This window comes from Equus caballus, chromosome 27 (genome assembly GCF_041296265.1).
Source record: "Equus caballus isolate H_3958 breed thoroughbred chromosome 27, TB-T2T, whole genome shotgun sequence".
Taxonomy (NCBI): domain Eukaryota; kingdom Metazoa; phylum Chordata; class Mammalia; order Perissodactyla; family Equidae; genus Equus; species Equus caballus.
Genome location: NC_091710.1, coordinates 35,180,070 through 35,205,080, shown reverse-complemented (window position 1 = coordinate 35,205,080; position 25,011 = coordinate 35,180,070). Strand labels below are relative to the sequence as shown.

Sequence of the window (25,011 nt, the reverse complement as noted above, 5' to 3'; positions counted from 1 at the left end):
TTGTATACTATGTAAAAAACAGACTATTTTGCACATGTGTTGTTCATTTTGGCTCCTTAAACAAACAATAGGTGAAGGGCATCTGTTTTCATTTCTCTTATAAAACATGGTCAGTAGAAGTGGGTTAAACAGACGAATTTTACCTGGTCCTCTCAAAATTCAGAGAGGCCAGGCCCAGGAAAAAATACCATACTAGTTTATGAAATGACTGGCTAAGAATCATAAAAGTATTATTATTATTATTTATTATTATTATTTTTAGGAATCACCAAAGAGACCTAAGAATACAAGTGTAAAAGATTATATTTATACCATTAAGACTAGGTTTGTAATTGTCTAAGTAGAAATTTAGTTTGCCCAATACAAAGGCGATAACAGAATTTGCCCCTGGATATTATAGTACCCCTCCCCATAGCATCATTTCAGGAAATCTTAGAGCATATTTTTTCTTTTAGTTAAACACTGAAGAATTTTTTGTGGGGAGATGCAGTTAAAGGTGGAAGATATCTACAACTTCTATTTTATAAAGATGGGCATGACAGAGAGGGAGGGAGGAAGAGAAAGAGAAAGAGAGAATGCATGGAAACTTAAAGAAGACAAGAGAGAAAGAGTGAAAAAAATGCAATGAAAAGAAACCCAACTCCAAATTTATGAACTGTTTAACATGGGTGTGGTGGGTGAGTAATTTATTGATCCATACAATTGGAAAGTTTAGGGCTAGATTAATTTTCTCTCTGACTGAATCGAGTTGTTTAGGCAGTTATTCAGGAGTATCTCTCTGTCCTTCTCTTTCTCTTTCTGTTCCTTTCTCTCCTTTTCATTGATTGGCTGAATTCTCAGGCAGACATTTGCTATGTGGGAGTACAGCTAGCCTTAAAAGCTTCAAGTTTATGTTATGCTCAGTGTCTATGATCTGAAAAGAAGAATGTGCCTTTTTTTCAAAACTTAGAGCAAAAATCAGGAGGGTGTTTGAATCATGTGCTTATGTGTGAATTAATTGCTTTGGTCATAGAGAATAATACCCCTATGAGAACTGGACCAGTTCTAGAGAGAGAGCCCCACAGGGCCGCATGGACTGACTGTGGGGAGCGTAATGTCAGTAAAGGAGACCGAGGAGCACTGACTTAACAGAGATGTTTACTCCAACAGTAATCGGGGAATTATAAAATTGAAACCATAGTGACATACATTTTACACACTTAGAGTGGCAAAAATTACGAAGTCTCGTAATGCTAAGTGATTGCAATGATGCAGAGCTAAGGAATTCTTATACTCTGTGGCAGGAATGTTAATCAATACAACCTGTTTGGAAAGCAACTTCCTCTTATCTAGTAAGTTTGACCTACATTCTGGGATATCCAACCCTCCCCCACCTAAGTATAAGCCCTAGAAAACTCTTGTCTGAGTGTAAAAGAAAACTTGGAAAAAAACATTTATAGCATTGTTGTTACTGATTCTGATATCCTAGAAACAACCTACAACATTATCAGTGGAAAATGGATCACTAGCTTGTGGTATATCCGTATGACAGAACATAGCAGTGAAGACGAATAAACCAAAGCTACATGTATAGAAATTGATGTATCTAATACTGTATGAAAAAGAACTAGTCATTGAAAAATACAAGTAATATAAAGGTGTGTGTATAGACACACACACAGTAGGTACATATATGTATAATTCAAGACACGTGAAACTAAGAAAAATTTTTTTTTAAAGATTTTATTTTTTCCTTTTTCTCCCCAAAGCCCCCCTAGTACATAGTTGTATATTTCTCATTGTGGGTTTTTCTAGTTGTGGTATGTGGGACGCTGTCTCAGCGTGGTTTGATGAGCAGTGCCATGTCCGCGCCCAGGATCCGAACCAACGAAACACTGGGCCGCCTGCAGCGGAGCGTGCGAACTTAACCACTCGGCCATGGGGCCAGCCCCAAGAAAAATGTTTTTTAAGGATTCATACAAGAGTAGTAAAATTATAAAACGGGAGTGATAAAAACTCACTTGAGGATAATGTTGACATCTTGAGCTCCCCCGGATGAAGGGAGATGTGATTAAGGAAAGACTACACTGCGGTTTCACCTATGTTGGTGACAACAGCTATTTCTTCAGCTAGGTGGTGGCAGGGAGCCTCCGACAGGGATATAAGGGTGAATGTAGACTCAGAGTTCGTATCGCTACTTTATTTGCTGGAGGAAAAATGGTTACTCATCCAATTCCAAAAAAGAAGACAATTCCTGTGCGGAAAAAGAAACAAGGATTGGTCTCTGGCAGGATCCTATGAGGACTGCAAGTGCTGAAGGCTCAATATCTCTTCTTCTGAGAGGAGCCTCCCTTGCTGGCCCTTGGTGACCCAGCTCTCCTTCTGACTCTTCTCCTCTCCCCGAGGACGCTCAGCATACTCTTCCTCGTGTGAGTTTTTAGTGCCACCCATAATGTAACTAAAGCAAAGTACAGTGCTTATTTCTATTTGTATTTCATGAAAGCAGCTTATTTTGTTTTGTTTCAAACTTGGTTTTGTTTTTTTTGAGCCCATGATAATTCTAAATTAGGAATTTCAGAACACTGAATTTACTTAACTGTATTGAAGCTTGGTTTTGTTTTTCTCATGGGAATTTCCAATCTTTTAATAATACTTTTGTTCCAGATCTTGAAAATATTGACAGACCTATAAAATTAGAGTTATATGGGAAGAAAGGATCCATCATGATATGCTCGAGGAAAAGACACCGGAGATAATCAGACATATTCATTTTGATCTTTGCCTTGTTTTCTTTTAAATTAGGACTAAACAGTGCCAAGAAGCCCCATGGAAATATGTATTTTTGAGCACTTTAGAGACTTTTATTGAAGAGAATTTTCCAACTCATGTGTTTGACTAATTTAATGTAGAAAATGCAAAGACAGTAGAGAAATTATTAAAGCCTTTCTACTTGTCAGCAAAACGTGCCTTTGGCTACTAAATATGACTGTAAGAATTGTGAACGTTCCAGAAAGGCAATGGAGCCATCTCTGAGGGGAACAAGAAACTGGTTGTTGTTTTTGTTTGTTTGCTTTTAAAGAATATATACAGAATATATATAAAGAATGTATAAGAATATGTACAGAATATATATAAAAGAACCAGAGAAAATATTTGGATGTATGTTAGATACTTTATTCCTTTTATGGAATGTATTATTTTGCTTACATGTTTTCTCTCTCTTTCCTGCCAATTCTCTTCACTTGTTCTATCCCTGACTGCCCTTTGATTTTGAAGTTGCTGACATGAGCTTCCTCAGAGATATTCCTAAGGAAGCATTTAGTCTTCCTACATCGGTTAGCAAGTTGGTGTTTAAGATGACTAATAAAATATAGAACTGCCTGGATAATTCCACCTCCCATGATCTATTTGCTCGGGAATCAGAGCTTCCTACCAAGAATCATTCAGGCATTTTGCCCTCCTGCAACTCTGGAAGCATCACTGGGTGAGATGCAATTGAACTGGACATTACTGCCCCTCTGAACAACTGGATCCTGACTTGACTCAACCCAGAGAATATGTGATACTCGGAACATGAAAAACAGAAAAAGACACCCCGAAGCATGTTAGGATATAGTAAATTCAGTTTCATATAGCCTAATATATTAGCTTTAAATATAAACATTCACAACAAAGCAATATATGTCCAATTACATATATTTATTATTTTCCATTTACAGAAAAGAAAAGCAGTGTATGGAGCACAATATACTCAAAATTATTTTCTGATTTAAAATGTTTATTTACTATCAATGCATTGCTAATTGCTTGCAATTTTGCCTCCTGTAATTATACTAATATGTTGAATAAAGTGTAATCTGCAGTATTAATTTATAAATCTATTTTTTCAATTGGATGATTCTACATGCATTTATTTATGGCATAGATGCGTCCCTTCTATTCTGGGTGCATAAATATTTTCTTATTTGCTGTTCTTTATTTAAATTTAATGAATTAAGATTGCAACTCATGTTGCCATACCCACTCTACTAATATTTCTCATAGTTTATGTGACACACAATATAGCAATTTTATGTTAATAAAGTATCTCCCATATAATGACATTAAGTATTATGCCAAGAAAAGTCTTACTGGTATGTGTACATATAATGTGTATGTATGTGCTTGTATATAATACATTTATATGTGTTTATACATATATACAGTAATTGAATGCACTTTGATGTCATTAAATCAGTGATACATTTTGTGGATCAATTCATCCAATAATTAAGTATATTTGAAGGAAGAAACATAGTATACATTTTAAGGTTTTATGTGTATAATATCTATAATATCTTTCAGGTGGTTCAGATTTAATGTATGCTTGAGTGTCTTGAAAATAGATTGAAACACAGAGGCCTCAAAACTCAGAAGTTACATTTATCCACACATTGGCTTTTTGAACATCATCCAGTTGGGTTACTATGGTTCAAAGATTAAAAGCACAATATTGGAAGGATAGACCAGGATTAGAAGAAAATACACTCAACTGAATACAAGCTGCCGAAATATATTTGAAGATCAAATGCAATGACTGTGACCAAGAACAATATGTCTGCCATGGTTTCTCTAATACTGTCATTAAATTCCATAAGGATAGTTCTTTGCTTAAAAAAAAATTTACAAGACAATAGATTTTAAAATACAATTCACACTGTTTTGAACTTGACGTCCACAAGATTAACACCAGTTTTATCTTATTTAGCATTGTCCCAGTTGAAGCTTTTCAAATTTTATATGTGGACCTGAAAACATGTAGGTAGTTTCAGAATATAAGAAAATTATACATCTTATTTTCAGAGCAATTATCTCTCACGTTATCAGAGTTTGGAATTAATTTTCCTTTTGTCAAGACCTCTTTAGAAGCTATGGAGATGGGAAGGTGTAAGTTACTAAAGCCCATGGGGTAGAATTGAGAGGAGGGCTGAGACGGGGTTGAGGACAAAGGAAAGGGACAGAAAGCTGAAGTCTAGTGCTCATTCACCCACCTAACATTCTTCTACTAAGTGCCCACTAGAAACCAGACACAATTTTAAAGTTGGAGGATATTTTGGAATACAAAGATGATCTCATGTTTTGAATTTCAGAGGGTCGTATATTTAACAAATGATAGCAGTACATTTTCTTAGTCCGTTCGAGCTGCTATAACAAAATGACGTAGACTGGTTGGCCTCAACAACAGAAATTTATTTCTCGTGGTTCTGGAGGCTGGACGTCCAAGATCAAGGAGCCAAATGACCAGTGTCTGCTGAGAGGCTGCTTCCTGGCTTGCAGACAGCTAGCATTTTATTGTTTATTCACTTGGCAGATTGCAGAGAGAAAGAAAGCAAGCTTACTTGTGTCTTTTTATAAGGGCACTAATCTCATTTATGAGGGCTCCACCCTTATGATATAATTACCTCCCAAATGCCTAATATCATCACATTGGGGGTTAGAATCTCAACATATGAATTTCAGACACACAGAAGCATTCAATCTATAGCATATGTAAAGATAAAAAAAGAAGTATGCAAAAGTGTCATATGCCTAGATCCCTGGCTGGGCTGGATTGTGCCTGATGAGAGTTTCTGATGTTGATAGCAGAGGAGAGATGTTCAAAATCTTAACAAGAGGGGAAGATATAGATCCACATAACAAAAGAGACAAATTGATGTTCTGGAAATAACAATTCCTCAACCTCTGACCAGTTTAATCTTCTTGTTGAAGCCCTCTTAGCTCTCAAATTAATTATGTTTTCCAAATATGTGAGTAGATTAATGTACAAAATTGTCCAACAGATTGGAAATAGATTTCCAATTTCATGATGTAATTACATTCGTTTAATACTATATTTTAATAAATCAAGAAAATTATTGGTTAGAAGATACATTGGGAAGTACTAAAAAGAACAAATGTAGCTATTTGCAAGATTGATTGTAATACGGCTTCACAATCAGTGATAATAGAGGGGGAACAAATTTCAATATTAGAATCCATGAAATGTAGAGTAAGTAAAGCTTCACAACTGAATAATGCTTTATAAGTATGTTGTGATGAGGAAACTGTTGGTCCTAGTGTCTGTGTGCAGAGAGAAAACATGAGAGCCATTCAGTCCACAAGTATTTATTGAGCACCCAGCCTGTGCCAGGTATAATGCCAAGTCTTTGGGTTGCAACCAAGAGCAAACCAGGCATTGTCTCTCCTTGTGTATATGCAGAGTTTTTAACTGGCTAAACCTACAAACCTTATTAGGACTATGCCAGGCATTTAGAGACCAGATCTATGCCCAACCATCCTAGCCCAGCAATACTCTATCAAATTAGACAGCCTCTTGAAAAGGATAACAATTAAAAATATGATCCAGGTGTAAAACACTGCAGAGATTAACAAAATAATATATATATTTCTCTTCTTTTTCTAATAAAAAATACATGTTAATGGTTTCCTGTCTACCAGTTTCATTTTCAAACCTTTCCTCTGATCATAGGAGCTGATGCTGTGGAAGCTCAGTGTAAAAGATTTGAAGTGAGAGCGAGTGAAGATGGCAGGGTGCTGTTTTCTGCAGATGAAGATGAGATTACCATTGGGGCTGAAAAGCTGAAAGTTACAGGTACTGTAGATTGACATCTTGGCACATTGTTTACTCCTTGAAAGAATATGCAACTGAACAAGAAGCTACTTTATAAGATGTATGATTCCATGGCTAAAATTGAGTCTTGCATAATATCATGATATCACATCATTTGAGTTTTGAATAGTCTTCAAATACGAAGGTACTGGTTGTGGTTGCAGAAGAGAATGTAAATAGTAGCCTTAGTGATATAAAAGCAAAGCCGTGTGTCTCCGGTGGGGATAGATGGAGGGAAGTGGGTGTGAATGGTGGAAGAAAAAGTAGAATCCAGACACTAAGGCTGACTAGAGGTGGTAGACAAAGAACATTTAGAGGGGTTATTTAAAAGTAAAAGATATGCAAAAGAAGAACTGAAATGTAATTATCAACTTTAGAATGAAGTAGAGGGGAAAGGTTATAATCACAAATAAACTAAATTCTCGCTGTTTAAGGAATATAATTACCCTCAACACTATGTAAATCAAGAAATAGTGCTAATCACACATTATTTAGAAGTTATTAAAGTCATTATTTTAATATAAAGGGCATTAAAGTCAACTACCAGCTGAAATTAAAAAGCAAAAACAAAAACAAAATAGTTAAAAGCAGCCTGGGAGTGGGACTAATTGATGAAGACTATTTTAAGCACAATCTTTTTTGAATTACTTGATTTGCAACCATGATACATATTATGTTGACAAGTATTTTAAAAGTACCCAAGGAGGCCTATATTTAAGCAAAAAACAAAAAGGAAAAAATGAAATACGTTTGACTTAGTGTTTCCCAAACGCTTGAGTTTGGGAATACCTTGTGGGATATTGATCATATCTATTGAGGTCAAACTGAGGCCTCTGGGCAATGTGAGAGCAGTCAGCACGGTAATTAAAGAAAACAGGCTCTGCTTTCAGGCTGTTTAGGTTGAATCCTACCTCTGCTCTTCGATATTTTAAATAAACTCTCTGTGCCTCCAATTTTCCTTCATCTAAACGATTGAGATGATGATGACTTTAGTGCTCAAATTACACTAGTGCGCGTGTGTGCCTATGTGTGCATGTGTGTGTTCAGAATGTCCTTGACACATAATGAAGACATTGTAAAGGTTAACTCTTCATTTTTCTTAACAAAGAGAATACTAATATTGTTAATGGCCCAGATATGAGAGCCTGTGTGGATTTCAAGAAAGGTGTACTATTAAATGGCAATGGAATTCAACAAAGATTGTTGAATGGGGATCCTCACTGGGCATCCGTGGGCTCGGTCACAACCCACTACCACCATCCCTACTGTCGTCCATGACCTCCTTTCTCTCATGAGAGTATCCTGTTGAGAAGCTGGAGCTTGCACCATCGAGTTGGTGTTTGGAGTGGTCCTCACGACTGCCCATTTGACTCATTTCTTTTTCTTTCTTAAGACTCCTGGAAAAAGTCAGGAAAGGAGGCATGCGTGTGGGGCAAAAATTGACTTTCTTGAGTTGGGGGACAGGGCAATAAAAGCTTGAGGGTTTTTTGTTGGCACAAAGCACAGACAAATCGGAAAGGACATTGACTTTAGGGCCCTTGGCACTAGTATTTTAGTTGCTGGTTGGTGGGCAAGTGAGGAACTCAGACAGAAATGCACTTGGGGATTAAGCAGATACAATTTCAATATTTAACAGTCTTTGAACCTTGGTGTTGCCTATTGGCTTTCAGCTTTGATATCAACATAAACCTGAGATAGCTTTTAGGATATTACACGCTTATCCAAAAATTGCTTCATCCATATTCACATGTTCCCATTGTGTACTTTGCACTCATAAGTGAAGGGAAGTTCTAGAGCTCTTGACAGTTTTTATGATCTCATGGAATTTTAACTTTCTCTGATGTTTTTATTACCTTGACTTATCTCATAGCAGTTGTAGTGAAGTGCTGTCTTCACAAAACTAGACTCATTAACTAGATTTTTAAAATTTTTTGTTGAGGTCAGTGGATACACCTTTATTTTCCTCTTTTTCTTGGTAGCCATCCTTGGCTGCCATCCTTGAACTGTTAATTGGACTATTTAATCAGGGGAGAAAGTGCTCCCTGAAAAATCTAAGTTTTTCTGCATTTCAATTAACCGCCTTCAAGCAGTCACCTATGCTAACTTAACCACTCTTTCTCCTTCTCTCCAGCTCTGTGCATGAGTGAATGTGTGTGTGTGGTGCTGCGTGGTATGTGTGAATACATAGATAAATATGTATGTCTCACTCTGGCTTTCTTTTTCTATTTCTCTATCTGTCTCAAATATATATGCATAGCTTTGTGTTTATTCTTCACAATACTCTTGATTGATCTATATTTTCCAATTACCTCAGACAATTAATCCATTTTACAATAGAGATGTATACCATATTATATAAAAGATCTGAAATAATAAAATAATATAATTTTGAGGTCATAATTGCAGAATCCAGGCAGATTTCTATAAAGGGTTGAAGCACGACACTTAGGATGAAAGAAACACCAAAGAACTATGAAAATGTATGTAGCGAACAACAGTGAATTTTACCTGACGTGGATATACAAGAGACTCCACATTGTTAATAAATAAATGCTAAGCTGGGAAATATTTTAATTTGATTAGAATTTCCCCCAGTGCCCAGTCACATTTCTGTTTCTCACAGAAGAGCTTATATACCCACAGACACGCACAGAGACAAACACACATCCATACACACACACTCTCAAATTCCTGCTAGGTCCTTCCTCCTTCACCAGAATACACATATTTATAGCAGCTTTATTCCTTCTTGTGGTATTTCTAAAATAAAGGAAAATAAAGATATCAAAGGCAAATATAATTTAAAACTTCACATGCTTGGAGGAGAAAATTTTGCATAGTGTAGCGTCCAATTTAAGGGCCCTGGGATTGATTAGGAACCTCACATATACTTTAAAGCAGGGCCTGAATCATTTGACAATAATGCTGCAAAAAGACACTGACTCAGGGCGCTTCATAGAAATTAGGGAGCTGTGCTGACAAGACTTCAAAGTTACATGTGACAAGAGATCTGTGTGAGGTTTATTCTAGAATTTTAAATTTGGGGCACGAAATTTTCTATTTAAGCAATATCTATAGGAATTAAAATGGATCCTTTCTGGCTTTATACTTTATGAACAATGGTATTTTGTGCATGGACTTCCCTTGCAGGGTGACAGAAGTGGATAAATTTATTTAGACAATGAGTGTGTCTATACCCCTGAGGCAAAATCGTTTATGACTAAAATTATTCATAGATCTAATGTGGCTCAGGATATTTGCATTTACCCTACTTAGAAAGTAGCAGGAATTTACCTAAAACATTTAAATAATCCTAGGGTGCAGGGAGATAGAAATAAAATAGCAAATGGTCACCTGAACACCACCGCCCCTCATTGTCCCATCGCCATGATAAGCAATCATATGCTTAAAATTTGTTATTTTTTACTCTTGATATTACTTGACTTGGTCACTATTGTTTTGCTTAAATCTTAATTTGGATATGCTTATGTGAACCTAACATGCCCTCTCTACATCAACGAATATATAAGAGTTTTACACTTTCGCTCACATACGCATACTTGAAAACTTTATTTTTATTTTGTATTCCCTAATATTGGTCAAAGATATTAAGATATTAGTGAATGAAATTATCTTTTGAAACCAGGTAAACAAATAAAAAATATAAACCTTTACACTCAGAAGACTCAAATTTGCTGCCTTCAGACAGAATCAATCAACTGCAATTTGTACTTTCATTTGTATTCCAAGTAGTATTAACTTAGAAAACAGCATGGAGTATAAGTATTTGACTTTATAAAGTGAAAGACTTTAGCCCTGTAGAATACCTTCATGATAAATTAAAAGCTATTAGTTGGACTTAGAACTCTCTGCTTTGCCTTTGAGAGAACAGGAGAAAAAAGCTAAATGTATGAGAAGGAAGGATATCTCTCTTTTCCAGGCAGTAGAAATTAAAACTGGTAATCTACAAGAATCGTGAATCCCAACCCTGCTTCTACTCTGTGCCCTACTGTTTGCTTGAAAGCAAAGAGTCTCACTCCTTTGTCTCTCTTCTAATTAAATGATTGGAAAGATAGACAAGTTTCAGTGCTTGTTTGACAAGAGAAGAAAGAATTTTCCGAAGAGCTGTCTTTTAAATTAAACACCATGCTTCTGCATTGAAATCAATATTTTCTGGTTTGTTTTTATTAGTTTGTCTTCTACATCCTTGTTCTTGTCTGTTAAATTGGCACACTGTGATGGGGTCAGCTTTGGAATGAACCTTTCCATTAGTAGGACCATTGTTCCTCCCAGCTGTCCAAATGCCAAGAACGTGGTAACGCTCCGCCAACAGGACGGAGTTCTTTGGTCTGAATTAATGTGATTAGGTCAGGTGATCTCTTAATTTTCTCTGGTGTGGCATTTTAAGTCAGTAGACGTGGGGAAATCACTCACTTCCGTTTTCTAGTTGCTTTTTAGATTTGCTGAGGATAAAGATTTTAGAGACAATAAAAGCTAGTACCACTTTACCTTCCTCCCACAGCTCCAGGTTAAACCGATTGCAGGTTTTTAAGTGTGTAAATAATTAATGTGCCATCTTCAAAAATTAAGCTGTTTCCTCTGAGTACTTTACTGACCCCTTGGCTTATTTTATTTTTCATAACTCTCATTGAAATGTTTCCTACTTTTGTTAAAGCAAAATGTCTTGAAAATATAATTATATAACAGAAATGTGAAGAAAGTTGTAAAAGAGGACAACTCCTTTAAAACAGATGGGGTGGGATGTTTGAATCAACATCTTCTCTGTGTATTGATTTTAAAATTTGCCATTGATGTTTACGTTTTTTTCTATAGCTATGGGCCTCAGACACACATAATATCTCAGAGATAATTTATCTTTCCATTGTGTAAATGAACAATTTGATTCCTTATATATCATGATGAAGTTTAAAAAGTACATTCCTTATAGAATATGGTGTACTAGAATTGTTTGCAGTTTCTTTGTTTCTTTGCTGACTGGCAGGAGCCGGTATTTGCTCCTAGACGCTGTCCATATTCCTTCTCATGCTTGCCAGGTGCCCTGCCTCCAGGAACACTGGATTCAGTCCCTCTCATGATTTAAATCTCTCCAATTTCCCCTTTTGTTGCATCTCTCTTATTTTCTTTTCCGCCAACAGCTGGGAAAATGTTATCAGCTTTTAATAGCGGATATGACAACATTGCCTTATTACATTATCCAGACACCTGGATAATCCAGGATAATCTCCTTATTTTAAGGTCAATTGATTAGTAACCCTAATTACGTCTGTAAAATCCTTTTTGTCACGTAACACGTTTACAGTCTCCAGGACTTAGGGCATTAACATCTTTGGGTTATTCTGCCTGCCATATGATGCAAATAATGGACTCTCTCTAAGCCTTTTTTTTTCCTTCTTTAAATGAGCATTATAAGAATTATCAACCACTTAGAATTTTGTTGCCAATAAAAGTATATAAGAAAATCACTTAGGACCAACCTTGGCACAGATTTGGTGTTGATAAATACCATTTATTTGCACTATATAAAATCCACTACTATTCTTCTTATTTGTTTGATATTTTTCACATAAATACTTGTAAAGGAAAATAAAAGACGTCAGACAATGGATGAAGGAAGAAAACAAGAATTGAAAATAGATGAAATGGGAGTTGTATGTTCAATATTAAAAAGGGAAAATTGTACACTTTAGTAGAAATTTAGTGATATTTCATATAGGTTCCTTAGGGCTTAAAAATCTGCAACCCTCTAGGCCAGGTTGTTGCCCTTCTGCGTAAGTTTGAGGCTGTCACATACCATCATGTCTGTATTCCAGCATGGGAAGAGAAAGCAGGGGGAAAAGACTTCTGTTACATTATTACAATCTGGAAATAGCACTCATCTCTTATATATACTGTTGGTCAAACTTTAATGTGATTATTTGTAATGGCAAGGATAGCAGAGAAATGATAGCTCTAACTGGTGGCTATGTTTTGTATTAAAACTTGGGGTGGGGACTTTTATTAATGGCTTAAGTGAGAAAACGAACCATTTCTACCACAGGAAGTGATTTAATAATGTGGAATTCTAGTATGTAACTTCAAGGGGAAGGAAAGAAAAAATGCCTAGTGTTAATATACCACCCATTAGACAACATCCTCCTGCAAAATTACCCTTAAGTTTGCACTCTTCTACTATTCCTAGCAATCTCCCTGATCCCATTATATTTATTGCAGAAGACTCCTATGCATTTGATTCCGACATACCTATTTTCTAAAAGGCATTGCTGTCATGTCATTCAGGAGTTCCAGACCATGTCTTCACTCCCTTTTGTCATCTTACTCAAACTCCAGTACCAAGATACTTAAAAACTTTAAGTGTTTCTTTCCAACATACACACTCTAGTTTGATCAGTCAACTCACTCAATTTCCCATCTCTTTGCACCTTGGCATGCTTGAAGTCAAGGACTGAGTTCCAGAGAGTTAAAGTTAAAGTGGAAAATTTTGCTTTCAGGCAACTCAGATGTTGAGAGCCAAATGAAGAGTCAAGTCAAAATCAATAGAGGAATTCTGATGTTGAATCACTGGGGGAATTTGCAAACAAACATCAAGTCTGGAAGATTAACGGCTGAGGCTAATTTGGAGATTGAGACAATATTTTAGAGCAAGATGGAGACAAAATTTGTGAGAAACCAAGTTAGAAACAAACAATCCTGCTGCCTTGTGTTAGGGGTAGAAAATAACCTTGAGCATTTGCATCTCCATTTCTGGTTCAAAGGCCTGTAGTTATAGATGTAGAAGGATAACCCAAGATGATGCCAAGATTGACGGCAGATAGACCATGTTTCCTTCCCTCTTTCGTTCCTCCGTCCCTCTGTCCCTCCCTTCTTCCTTCCTTCTTTCCTACCTTCCTTCCTGGGAAGCAGGAAGCCAAGGGCAAAAACAGGCCAGTGGAAGCAGGAGCTAATATGTGAAGGGTGCAAAGACAGGTCAGTGGCATTTAGGGGTTGCGCAAGGATGGTGTCACTGCAGCTTGAGAAGGAAGCACGGCGGGGACAAGGGCGCGAGTGAAGAAAGCATCAGCAAGATGTGAAGGTCTGTCAGGTTCATCAATTTAGCTATGGGGGGGGAGTGAGCAAATAATTAAATATGTTGAAAATAAGAGGAGATAGGGTTCTCACATCTGGAGAAGGGTAGTACAGATATGGAGAAGAATAAAAGTAGAATAAACTCTGTCGAATTGGAAGTTCTGATGTGAACTCGTGGTTTTCAACACATAAAAGTAGATAAAGACATATGCATGGACGTGGGAGTGAATATGTGCTTGTTACATGTATAGATATCCATTTCCTAGACTGTCTACAGGGGTGGCTGGAGAGCGGCAACTATAGTAACACTGAGCACTAGTTTTCAGATCTTGTTTGAAAATGCCTTTCTCCAATAAAAAAAAATTAAGGACTTCTGGACAAAATACCTGATACTAAAGCTAGACCAGGAAAATTTAAGTAAGATGTGCCTTTCTTGTGCCAGAAAACAAGGAAATGTTCAATTAAGGATGGGAACATGTCAAAATGACACAAGAGCCATTTCTAAGAGGCTCTCACAGGTACTTTGAGCATCAATACGTATAAAGATAATGATAAATTTGACTAATTGAATAAAATGGGAATTCTATGAATGCATATTGATATAAATAAATAAATAAGGAGAAGACAAATGTCTTTCTTACAGTGGAATACTAACTAAAAACATAGAAGTAATTAAGGGATTAGAAAAGTGCCATTTGACAATCATCAGAGTAATCATTATTTCAGACAAAAATTTCAGTGGATAGTAAAACGAGTGAGAGAAAATGAGATGAGGCTTGAATTTTAGATAAGCTGAAAGCATATTTTTACAAAACATTAATTTTAAACGTAGAGCAGGTAACTTCACAAGGGTAAACTCTGGCTGTCACCATCTTACTCAGCTAGTGAAAAGAAACACCATGAGTCAGGGGACACGTGGACATTGTGCAATACCAGATAGGCTGTAACAAGAAGAAAGATCACTTCTATATGATTTCAAACAAAAATGCATAATCTGAGTTTAGTCATGAGGAGACGTAGCACAAACCCAAATTGAGAGACATTCCACAAAATATTATGGTCATGATGAAATCAAGGGAAAACTGAGGAAATCTTGAAGGAAAATGGAGATATTTGCCAGCAGGGTATACCACACAAATCTAGACTGCATCCTTTGTCTACAGGGTACATTACTGGGAAAAATGATGTTCTAGTTATCTATTTTTGTGTAACTATCCAAAACTCAGTGCCTTTAAAACAATGATAGCATTTATTTTGCTCACAACCTACAGTTTGGGCAGGGCTCAGTGGGGAAAGCTGTTTCTACTCCACCTGGTGACAGCTGAGGCAGCTCAACGTCTGGAAGCTGGTATCATGTGAAGGCTCACTCACTCATGTGCCTGGAAGCTGATCATGGTTATCATCAGAGACCTTAAATAGGGCCGCCTGCCAGTACACCTACAGGTGGCCCCTCCTTGTGCCTCAGTTTCCTCAACTTCATGGTGCCTGGGTTTGAAGAGTAAGCTCTCAGAGAGAATTAGGAAGACACTATCAAATTTTCTGAAACAGCCTCCACCATTTTATGAAAGGAGTGTTAGAAAATTTGCAGACACGTTTTAAAACCAATCACGTTTAGCAAAACTTGAATGGGGCCTCTGATCAAAGGACATATAAGAGTTTTTAAATTATACTCATGACTTTTCTCTAGGCTTAAAATGGTTTCCAATAAAAAATATAAATCTGAACATTATAATTAGTAAACCACAGGTAACATTTTTCAGAATATAGAAAAGTCTCTACGTGTGTCTTGGTCATCTCAGGCCGCTATAACAAAATATCACAGACTGGTTGGCTTAAACAATAGAAATGTATTTTCTCACAGTTCTGTGGGCTGGAAGTCCAAGATCACCGTGCCAGCATGGTTGGGTTCTGGTGAGCGCGTTCATCCTGGCTTGCAGGTAACTGCCTTCTTACTGTGTCCTTACATGTGGAGAGAGAATGAACCTTATAAGGGCACTAATGCCACTATGAAGGCCCCACCCTGTGACCCTCTCTAAACCTAATTATCTCCCAAAGGCTTTATCTCCAATTACTATCACACTGAGGATTAGGCTTTCCATATATGCATTTTGAGGGGGCAAAATTCAGTCTATGGCAACATGGTAAATTATTTTGTTAAATCTTGAAAAAAATCAAGTATATAATATTAAATTTCAATTCTGTGAAGATCTTTATATAGGGAAATAAAATTGCATAGTGTAAATTTGTAGCTTTCTGATGCTGTGGCTTTTATACAGTAGTAGATCTCAGAGAATCCAGATGCAACAATGACCGTGTGGTCCCTTAGCCTATTCCTTTTGAGCATCAATTGCTTCTGTGGGGTTTTATAGTAGCTGGATTGAAAATAATGGAAGACTGCAGTCCCTGTTGAGGGAAGAAATGCAGGCCTTCGTGTTGTTGATTGAAAAAGGATGTAGCAGTTTGAGTCCATTTCATTTCTCCTTTCGTTCTCTTTCTCAGTGGTAGTGTCAAACTTCTGGCCACCTTACTCTGTGGGATCATCATTTAATTACTGAAATAGAGTCTCAATTCTGATTTCTCTGGTCAGTCTAGATAACTCCAATTCTTTTAACCTTCCCACTCATGCTTGCAGTTAGGCTGGAGATCACTTTTTGACAAGGTCAAAACTGTTGTCAGGAAGAACTTTTGGATAAGCTTAAGCATCAGAGTAAGTGCTCAGGTTGAAGTCCCAAAATTCTCACTTTAGGAGAAAACTTACCAATTGAACACCAATCGTAAACTTTTATTTTGAAGTAGTGATAAGTTCACATACAGTTCTAAGAAATAACAGAGTGATTCCATGCAACATTTACCTACTTCCCCACAAAGGTAATGTAGGGGAGAAAGACATTTCCTCTACCCTCTCTGGGTTCATCTGGCCGGAGAACGAACTAAATTCATATGAGACAGAATAGCAGGAGAAAAGTTAAACAAAGCTTTATAACATGTATACATTGGAGGCTCAGGCAAGCTGAGCAACTCACCAAAATGGCTGAAGCCCCCACCTTAAATATCATATCCAGCTAAAGACAAAGGAGGATGTTGGGGGTGGGGGGAGTCAGTTACAGGAGGTTACCAGAAACAGGAATAAGATTATTATGCAGATTATGTCCTTGCCTTTGTCACTGATTAAGAGTTTCTAGAGATAAGGTCATCCCCTTTCTTCTTCCTGGTACAGAGAGGGAGGTATCTTTACAGATGGAGATTTCCTTTACAATGTAAAGGTCTCTTACAAAGGGTAAATAAATTCTACTTTCAGTTGTTTTCCTGTCTGCAAAGTAACCAGCCTCAAATAATCATCATGCCAAAGAAACATATCTTGGGGTGGCCAATTCCAGGCCCCCACAGTAATATCTTGCAAAACTATAGCATATTATCACAACCAGGATATTGACACTGATACAGTCAAGATAGCGACAGTTCCATCAGCACAGTGATCCATTATTGCTCTTTTGAAACCACACTCACCCTCAGTTTAGCCCCTGGCAATCACTTATCTGTTCTCCAATTCTATATTTTTCTCATGTTAAGAATGTTATGTATAGAAGCATTTGATAGTGACCTATTGAGATTGCTTAATTTTTTTTACTCAACATAATTCCCTGGAAATTCATTTAAGTTGTTGTATATATCAGTAGTTTCTTCCTTTTTATTACTGAGTAGTATTCCACAGTATGAATATATCATGGTTTATTTAACCATTCACCCACTGAGGAACATTTGAATTGTTTAGGTTTTGCCTGTTATGAATAAAGCTACTATGAACATTTGTGTATAAGGTTTTATGTAAACATAAAGTTCATTTATCTGAGACAAATGTCCAAGAGAGCAATTACTGGGTGATATGGTGGGTGTATATTTTGTTTTATAAGAAACTGCCAAGCAGTTTTACAGAGTAGCTGTAACATTTTATATTCTTTCCAGCAATGTATGAGTAATTCAGTTTCTCTCACTCTCCTTTAACTTTGATGTTGTCATTCTATTTTTATCTAAAAACTGTGTGGTGACATGGTGATAGCAGTGTAGTGATATTTCATTGTCCTTTTAATTTGCATTTCTCTAATGCCTAATGATGTTGAACATCTTTTCATGTGTTTATTTTTCATCCATATATCCACTTAAGTAAAAAAGGTGTTTCTCAAACAAAAGTTTTGAAAAAGAAAATAAGATGTTCAGATCCTATGAGGTTCTTCCCAGTCTATTCCGAGATTAAGGATTTTATATATGGTTTTCGTGTAAATAATTTTTGACATTACTTAGATCATATGTGTTTCCTGATTGCATAGGCATATTGAAAACTCTCACAAGTCATGAGCATTCCCAAGAACATAAGATGTCTATAGTTACTTATATTACTCATGAATGAAATAAAAATTCAGACGAGAAAGAGCCCTAATTATTATTTCAAAGTGGTAAGAATGGCTGTGCCTTTCAGAGGTAATGATGAAAAGTGGCATTCTGTAAATAACAAAAATGTCATTAGCCAAAGTGTTTGAAAAGTAGTAGAAAAAAATAGAGGAAAATGTAAAAAATGAAGTTCTAAGCCAAATAAATAAATCATATCCCAATACTCTTTCATTATTGTAGATTCTGTCCCCCATTTGACAAATGATGACTATTTAGGAATTATTTTTGAGTTACTGTTATGATGGAAAACAGTAAAAACATTTTTAACTTTGGCCCACTAAAAATGAGCTATCCGGGACTTACTCAACAAAATAGGTTCTGGACAATGATAACCTGTCAATGCATAGAAAATGTTCAGTTTCATGATGATGTAGCTGTTTTACAATGTCCGATTGGGAAGGAAGAGTAGGGTTCAGAGAGGAACAGTCTGGGCTATAACTACTAGAGGGATTCAAGGTGTAGTGATTAAGAAAATTGCCTCTGGCGTTATAACTGCTGCTTGCTAGAAGAGTAATCATGAACAATTTAGTTAACAGGTTTCAAAGTCATCAGTTCTTCATCTATAAAATATAAGGAGAATAAATAATAACACCTCATTGGATTTTCCTTGAACTAATGTGAACTAATCCATGTAAAGTACAATGTCTGACACATAGTAAGTGGTCAATAAATGTAAGAAATTATGATGATGATGATTATAACAGACATACAGGTATTAGTATTATGTGTTAATGAAATGATACTCTTCATCTTGTAGCACTTACTGTAAAGGCCATCTAAATTTAATCATTTATTATTTATCTCTCATACACACATAGCTATAAACAAGATAATGCTGAACATTTTAAGTAATACTGAATAATATTCAATCCAATGTGATAAAAGTAATTTAGTAGGTCTTTCAAAGGTATTTAAGTGAAAAATGATGTGCAGTCACGAGAAGGAAAAGTAAAATCAAAAATAAACATAGGCAATATATTATAACTTAAATTTTAGAATAAAAACATAAATCATCACAACTAATCAAAATAGTGAAATTAATAAGATACTGGCATAACTTTTTCCACTGACAAAGTACAGTCATTGGTATTAATTCATTTACTCCTCATTACTTAAGGAGATCTGTATTATTGCCTTCATTTTGCAAACCGAGTCTCAGCTTAAGTGATTTGCACAAAATACAGCTTTGAGTGGCAGACTGAGAAGTAGATCTGTGTATCCTCACTATCCTCCAGTCTCATTTCTTCATTTTATCTGTGTCAGTATATGCATGTGTATATAATATATACAGATCCTGATCCTGAATAAGAATTTCTATAACAAGAAGGAGAGCTTCTAAAATCTGATTTATTTAGTAGCTAGGTCATTATTTCAAGCAGATTTATTTAGGAGCCTGGAAAAAGTTAGAGGTTAAGAGGAATGAGCATACCTAAATACTATATATCTGACTTTCTCAAGTAAATCATTGAGAACTTGTGGAGTAGCCTCTCCATCTTCATGTAGCTATGTAAATTGAAAGCTTAGAATATGCCAAACAATGTCAAGAGAAGAGATTGAGACAAATGATTGATGTTATAATCGCTTTGGAAAAACAGTATTATAATTTTGGTCTGCAATTTAAAAGGTCTATTGCAATTTGAGAAAGAACTAATTTTAGTTTTAAGTCAACTCTATATTCATTAATCAAGCTGACCTTTGTCTTCAAAAGGGAATTGGTAGAATGTGTCAAAATAAATTTTATTCCGAATTTCACCTGTGGAAGTTTTATGTGGGTGTGATTTGCATAAGTGGATAAAATGTCCTTGTTCATATAAATGATAATCGGGCAATCTTTCATTTCACTATAAAGGTAGAGAAGGAAGGAGGGAGACAGGGAAGAAGAAAAGAAAAAGGTCTTACAAACTTGAATGGGTTGCTTACATTTCCCAGTTTAAGTCGTTGCATTAATTTCCTCTTGCTGCTGTAACGAGCACCACAAACTTAATGTCTTAAGACAACACAAAGTTATTATCTACAGTTCTGGGGGTTGGAAGTCTGACATGGTTCTCACTGGGATAAAATCAAGGTGTTTGCTGAGCTATGCTCTTTTCTGGGAGAATTTGTTTCCTTGCCTTTTCCAGCTTCTAGAAGCCCTGACACTTTTGGCTCCTGGCTCCTTCCTTCATCTTCAAAGCCAGCAATAGCTGGCCAAATCTCTTTCAAGCTGTCATGCCGCTGATGCTTGCTCTTGTGCCTCTCTTTTTCATTTGTAAAAATCCTTGCCATTATTCTGGACCCTGCTGGGTAATCCAGGATAATTTCCCTATTTTAAAGTGATTGGATTAGCCATCTTCATATCACTTGCCTTCTAAATTCCCCTTTGCTTTTAAGTTAATTTGTTCACAGATTTCAGGGGTTGGATGTGGATCTTTGGGTGTGGGGCAGGAAGAGAATTATTCTGCTACCACACTAACTGATAATTGCTCTCTAATTCATCAAACAATATTTTTACTCACTAAACTGAGAGTTCCTGGAAGATAAGAACAATACATATAGGTTTCCTACTTGAATTCAGAATTGGTAATGAAAAAAAACCTGAACTAGGAATGAGCATATTTGTGCTCACGTCATAATTAGTTTGTACTTTTTCTAACTTTGGGCCATCTAAATACTGTATGCCTTTGGGCAAGTTATTTAGCTTCTCTGTGCCTTCAATTCTTCAACTGTAAAATGGGAATATTAATTTTTTAAATTTGTCTCAGAGTTCTATTGTGAAAATATTATGTGACTTAACATTTGTTCAGTGCTCAGCATGTGAAGGAAGTAGTTTAAGTGTTCAGTAAATGTTAGCTGTGATCATCAGCATCACTAGCAGCAGTAGCAGTATTAGTAGTAGCAGCAGTAGTAATAGTAGCAGGAGCAGCAGTAGTAGCAGTAGTAGTAACAGTAGTAATAGTAGCAGCATCAATAGTAATAGCAGTAGCAGTGGTAGTAGCAGTAGCATTAGCAGCAGCAGCAATGGTAGCAGTAGTAGCAGTAGCATTAGCAGCAGCGGCAATGGTAGTAGTAGTAGCAGTAGCATTAGCAGCAGCAGCAATGGTAGTAGTAGTAGCAGTAGCATTAGCAGCAGCAGCAATGGTAGTAGTAGTAGCAGTAGCATTAGCAGCAGCAGCAATGGTAGTAGCAGTACCAGTAATAGTACCCATAGTAGCAGCAGCAATAGTAATAGCAGTAGCAGTGGCAGTAGCAGTAGCATTAGCAGCAGCAGCAATGGTAGTAGCAGTAGCAGTAGCAGTAGCATTAGCAGCAGCAGCAATGGTAGTAGCAGTAGCAGTAGCAGTTGTAGCACCAGTAGTAGCAGTGTTATCAGTTTCTCCATCTGTTACTTTCTGATAGCCCCACAAGGTTAATCTAAGGATCAGCGATACTATTGTGGGGACCTGGAATTGGCCACGCCAAGATATGTCTCTTTGGCATCAGGATTATTTGAGGCTCATTGCTTTTGATAAACTGGGACAGGGAAGGAGGCTCTGAGGAATGGAACTTGCCCTTTGTTAGGACACGTTTACGTTTGTAAGGTAAACCTCTATCTGTAAAAGGTGCCTCCCTCTCTGTACCAGGAAGAAGAAAGGCGATGACCTTCTCTCTAAAAACTCTTAATCAATACCAAAGGCAAGGACTTAAAATCTGCATTTTATTGTGCTAGTCTGGTAACCTCCTGTAACTGACTTCCCTCCCCCTCCTAACGTTGGCATCTCCTTAAAGATTAAGCATCTTTCTTTAGGCTAGGAACCGATTGCTGCGCTCATCTGTGACCCCCCAGCCCGAGGTAACACACCTCCCACCCTGCGGCGCTAACTGAGACAGCTGACCTATCTGCCGTTTCCATCAAGCGCTGTGCTGACAGAGCAGCCTCGTGACTATTGTAAAAGGGACTTTTCAATCACATGTGAAACACCCGTTTGGGGACTATATAACCACTTTGTGCACCCCACTTTTTCGGTGCCCTTTCTTCCTTCGGGAAGAAAGTCCCCGGGCCATGGTTCCTCATAAAGCTTTCTTTAATTTTCTCTTGCTATTCTGTCTCATGTGAATTTAATTTGTTCTCCGGCCAGACGAACCCCCCTTTTGGGGAGAGGAAATGTCCTCCTCCCCTACACTATGTATGAGAGAACACTATACAAATGACTTGAAATTAGGGCAAAGTATTTTCCTCTTCAAAATGTGGCCAAAGTAAAAAAGAATTTCCAAGTTGCCTCTTCCTAACTGCCCAAGTGACAAACACAAGACCAGTGCATTTATTCATCAGCTCTTTCGGCATTGGTTGAGAGGTAGCCTCAGGGCGTTAACTCAACCCCTGTCTGAAGGGCCTGACCTGGCATTCAGGGTTGACTCTCGGGTGCTGCTTGTGTGAACACGCTTCCTGGGCTCTGAGAAGCAGAGTGGTACTCAGCGCACACCAGAGGCGGGACGTAGTGAATAGGAGTCTGAGGAGCCCTGGGACAATCCTTACATCTGTGGCTGAAATCAGTAAGCCAAGGAAATTTGCCCATTTTGTTCTGAAAATAAAATATATGGGTGTTGATCATGGCTCTGCACATGAGCTACATATTAATGTCCTGTGACATGCATAGAAAATTAGAAAGGAAGATGTTTAAGGATAGTTAAGTGACAATATCATTGTTACCAATCTCTCTATATTAAGTACAATGCTCATTTATAGATCAGTTTCTGACTTACCCATGAGTCTTTTAACATCACTCCTTTTCCCACATACAAATACAAAACCCACACCAAACTGGCAAATACCTTCTGTTTCAGTGCATGGCCTCTTTTAAGTTTATGACTGAGAAATCATGTTAATTATTAGTTGGTAATTATTGATAATTATCCTGGCTGTTTTGGTCTTTAAAGCAAGCAGATCAGAATAAGCTGTTGGCAAGCAGTCTATTTACTCATCACTCCTTTATTGCATGAGAGGTAGCATAAATGCATGGAACCTCAGCTTTAAAAATTATCTAAAGTTTAAATTATTCCAAACTTCCAACCAAATTTGAATCTTCTTTACTGTATCTTTGTGATGTGGTTATTCTCCCTTTCGACACTTAGTGACAGAAATCTCATAACCTCTGAAGACAGTCTCATTTATATTTAAACAACATTAACTTAAAGAGTCATTTTGTCTCTAAAGGAGATCACCAAACACTTCTGTTTAAGATGACATCAAATTGAGATACTACTACCTTTTAAGAAGAATTGTGTACATTTTGTTGAGGTTGCTGGTTCACTTTTTAGGCAAATACCTTTAAAAGCTACTTTATGTATTAAAGTAGAAATTTTTAAGATGGACTAAGGTTGGGCCAGGCCTGGTGCCCTAGTGGTTAAGTTCCACATGCTCCAAACTTTAGTGGCCCATATTCGGTTTCCGTGTGTGGACCTACACCATTTATCTCTCAGTGGCCATGCTGTGGTGGTGGCTCACACACAAAAAGAGGAAGATTGGCAGAGCATCTTAGCTCAGGGTGAAATCTTCCTCAGCAAAAAACAAACAAAGATGAGACAATGTTTCCTAAATTTCTTTGCACATTAAGGAATAAGTATGAGTTTCTAATGAGGTGAAGGAGAAAGAAAAGAGCCTAAAAACAAAAGAAGAGGAAATGAAGGTGACTACAACTTGAAAAAAAGGCTGCCAAATCGAATTTTTGATCAGTGAAGATTTTATAAGAGACTCTGGAAGAACATAGATACTTAAGCATATCTTACGATATTTAATATTCTTTTTTATTCATGACATTCAGTAGTGTTTTATCACATTTTAGATGGTTAAAAGATTTCCACTTTGTTGAACCACAATAGTTTACTAAGTCGTTCCCATTGTTGGACATTTGGACCATATCCAATGAACCTATACAGGGCTGTCATCAACTTCCTTGTAGCTATATCTTTATGCACGTAAATAACTATCTCTTTAGGGTAAATTCCTTGAAATTGAATTGTGTATTCAAAGTATGAGGACCTCAGCAGATATCCGTTAAATGTTCCCTTATCAGTGACAAATGAGAATTCGTGTATCCCTGAACCATACATCACTAAGTCTTTTAAACTGACTTTACACGTACCACTAATACTAAGCAATTGTGAAGTACACATTATACTCTAATATAAGTATATATATGATAGAAGATAGATATAGATATAAATAGCAATCTTTTCTTTTTATTTTACAAAGTCCTGTGAGGAAGAGAGGCAACATAGTTTTTAATTTACATATAAGAAAATTCAGAGTCTAAATAACTAAATGACTTATTCAATGCCACATTACTACAGACAACAAATTGCCCTAGAACTCAAGTTTTCTATTATATCATGTGTCCCATCTAACGTTACTCTAATAAAACATTGATATACTTTCTGATACTTTGTGTAGTGAACTGACAAAATAAACATTGCCACACAATAATTTAACAGAATAGAAAATTTTAAATTATCGAACTTTGAACCTGATTTCTATTTTCTTGTTTCACGTAGGATTTTATTACTTGAACAACAATAGAAAACAAAATCTTCATAATTTGAAACAAGCATGGAAATTTGATAAGACACAACATGTCAATTTAAAACAGCTGTCTAAAATAAACAATTGTCTACTTCAAAAATAAAGTGGTTTCTTTGGAGAAAAATGCCCTTTTTATAAGTTCGACAAATACTTTAGTCATTTTCCAAACACCCACATAATGGCATCCATTTGCTGTGACCTAAAGTTGAAAATAGTGAATAGCACTTAATCTCAGCCGTGAAGACAATACAAACCAACATGACAGGTTAACTTTTCTCATATCCTGATCACTAGAAAAGATTCGCATAAAATTGCATCT

General features: G+C 36.6%; 1 protein-coding gene across 1 annotated transcript in view; it reads left to right on the top strand.

Annotated features, from left to right (window-relative positions):
• The window catches only part of SGCZ (sarcoglycan zeta), a 1,066,277-nt gene that overhangs the window by 1,008,331 nt on the left and 32,935 nt on the right, over positions 1 to 25,011 (top strand). The window contains exon 5 of the mRNA XM_005606355.4: positions 6,488 to 6,610. Within this exon, the coding sequence (XP_005606412.2) occupies positions 6,488 to 6,610 (123 nt within the window). The remainder of the gene's footprint in view (positions 1 to 6,487; positions 6,611 to 25,011) is intronic.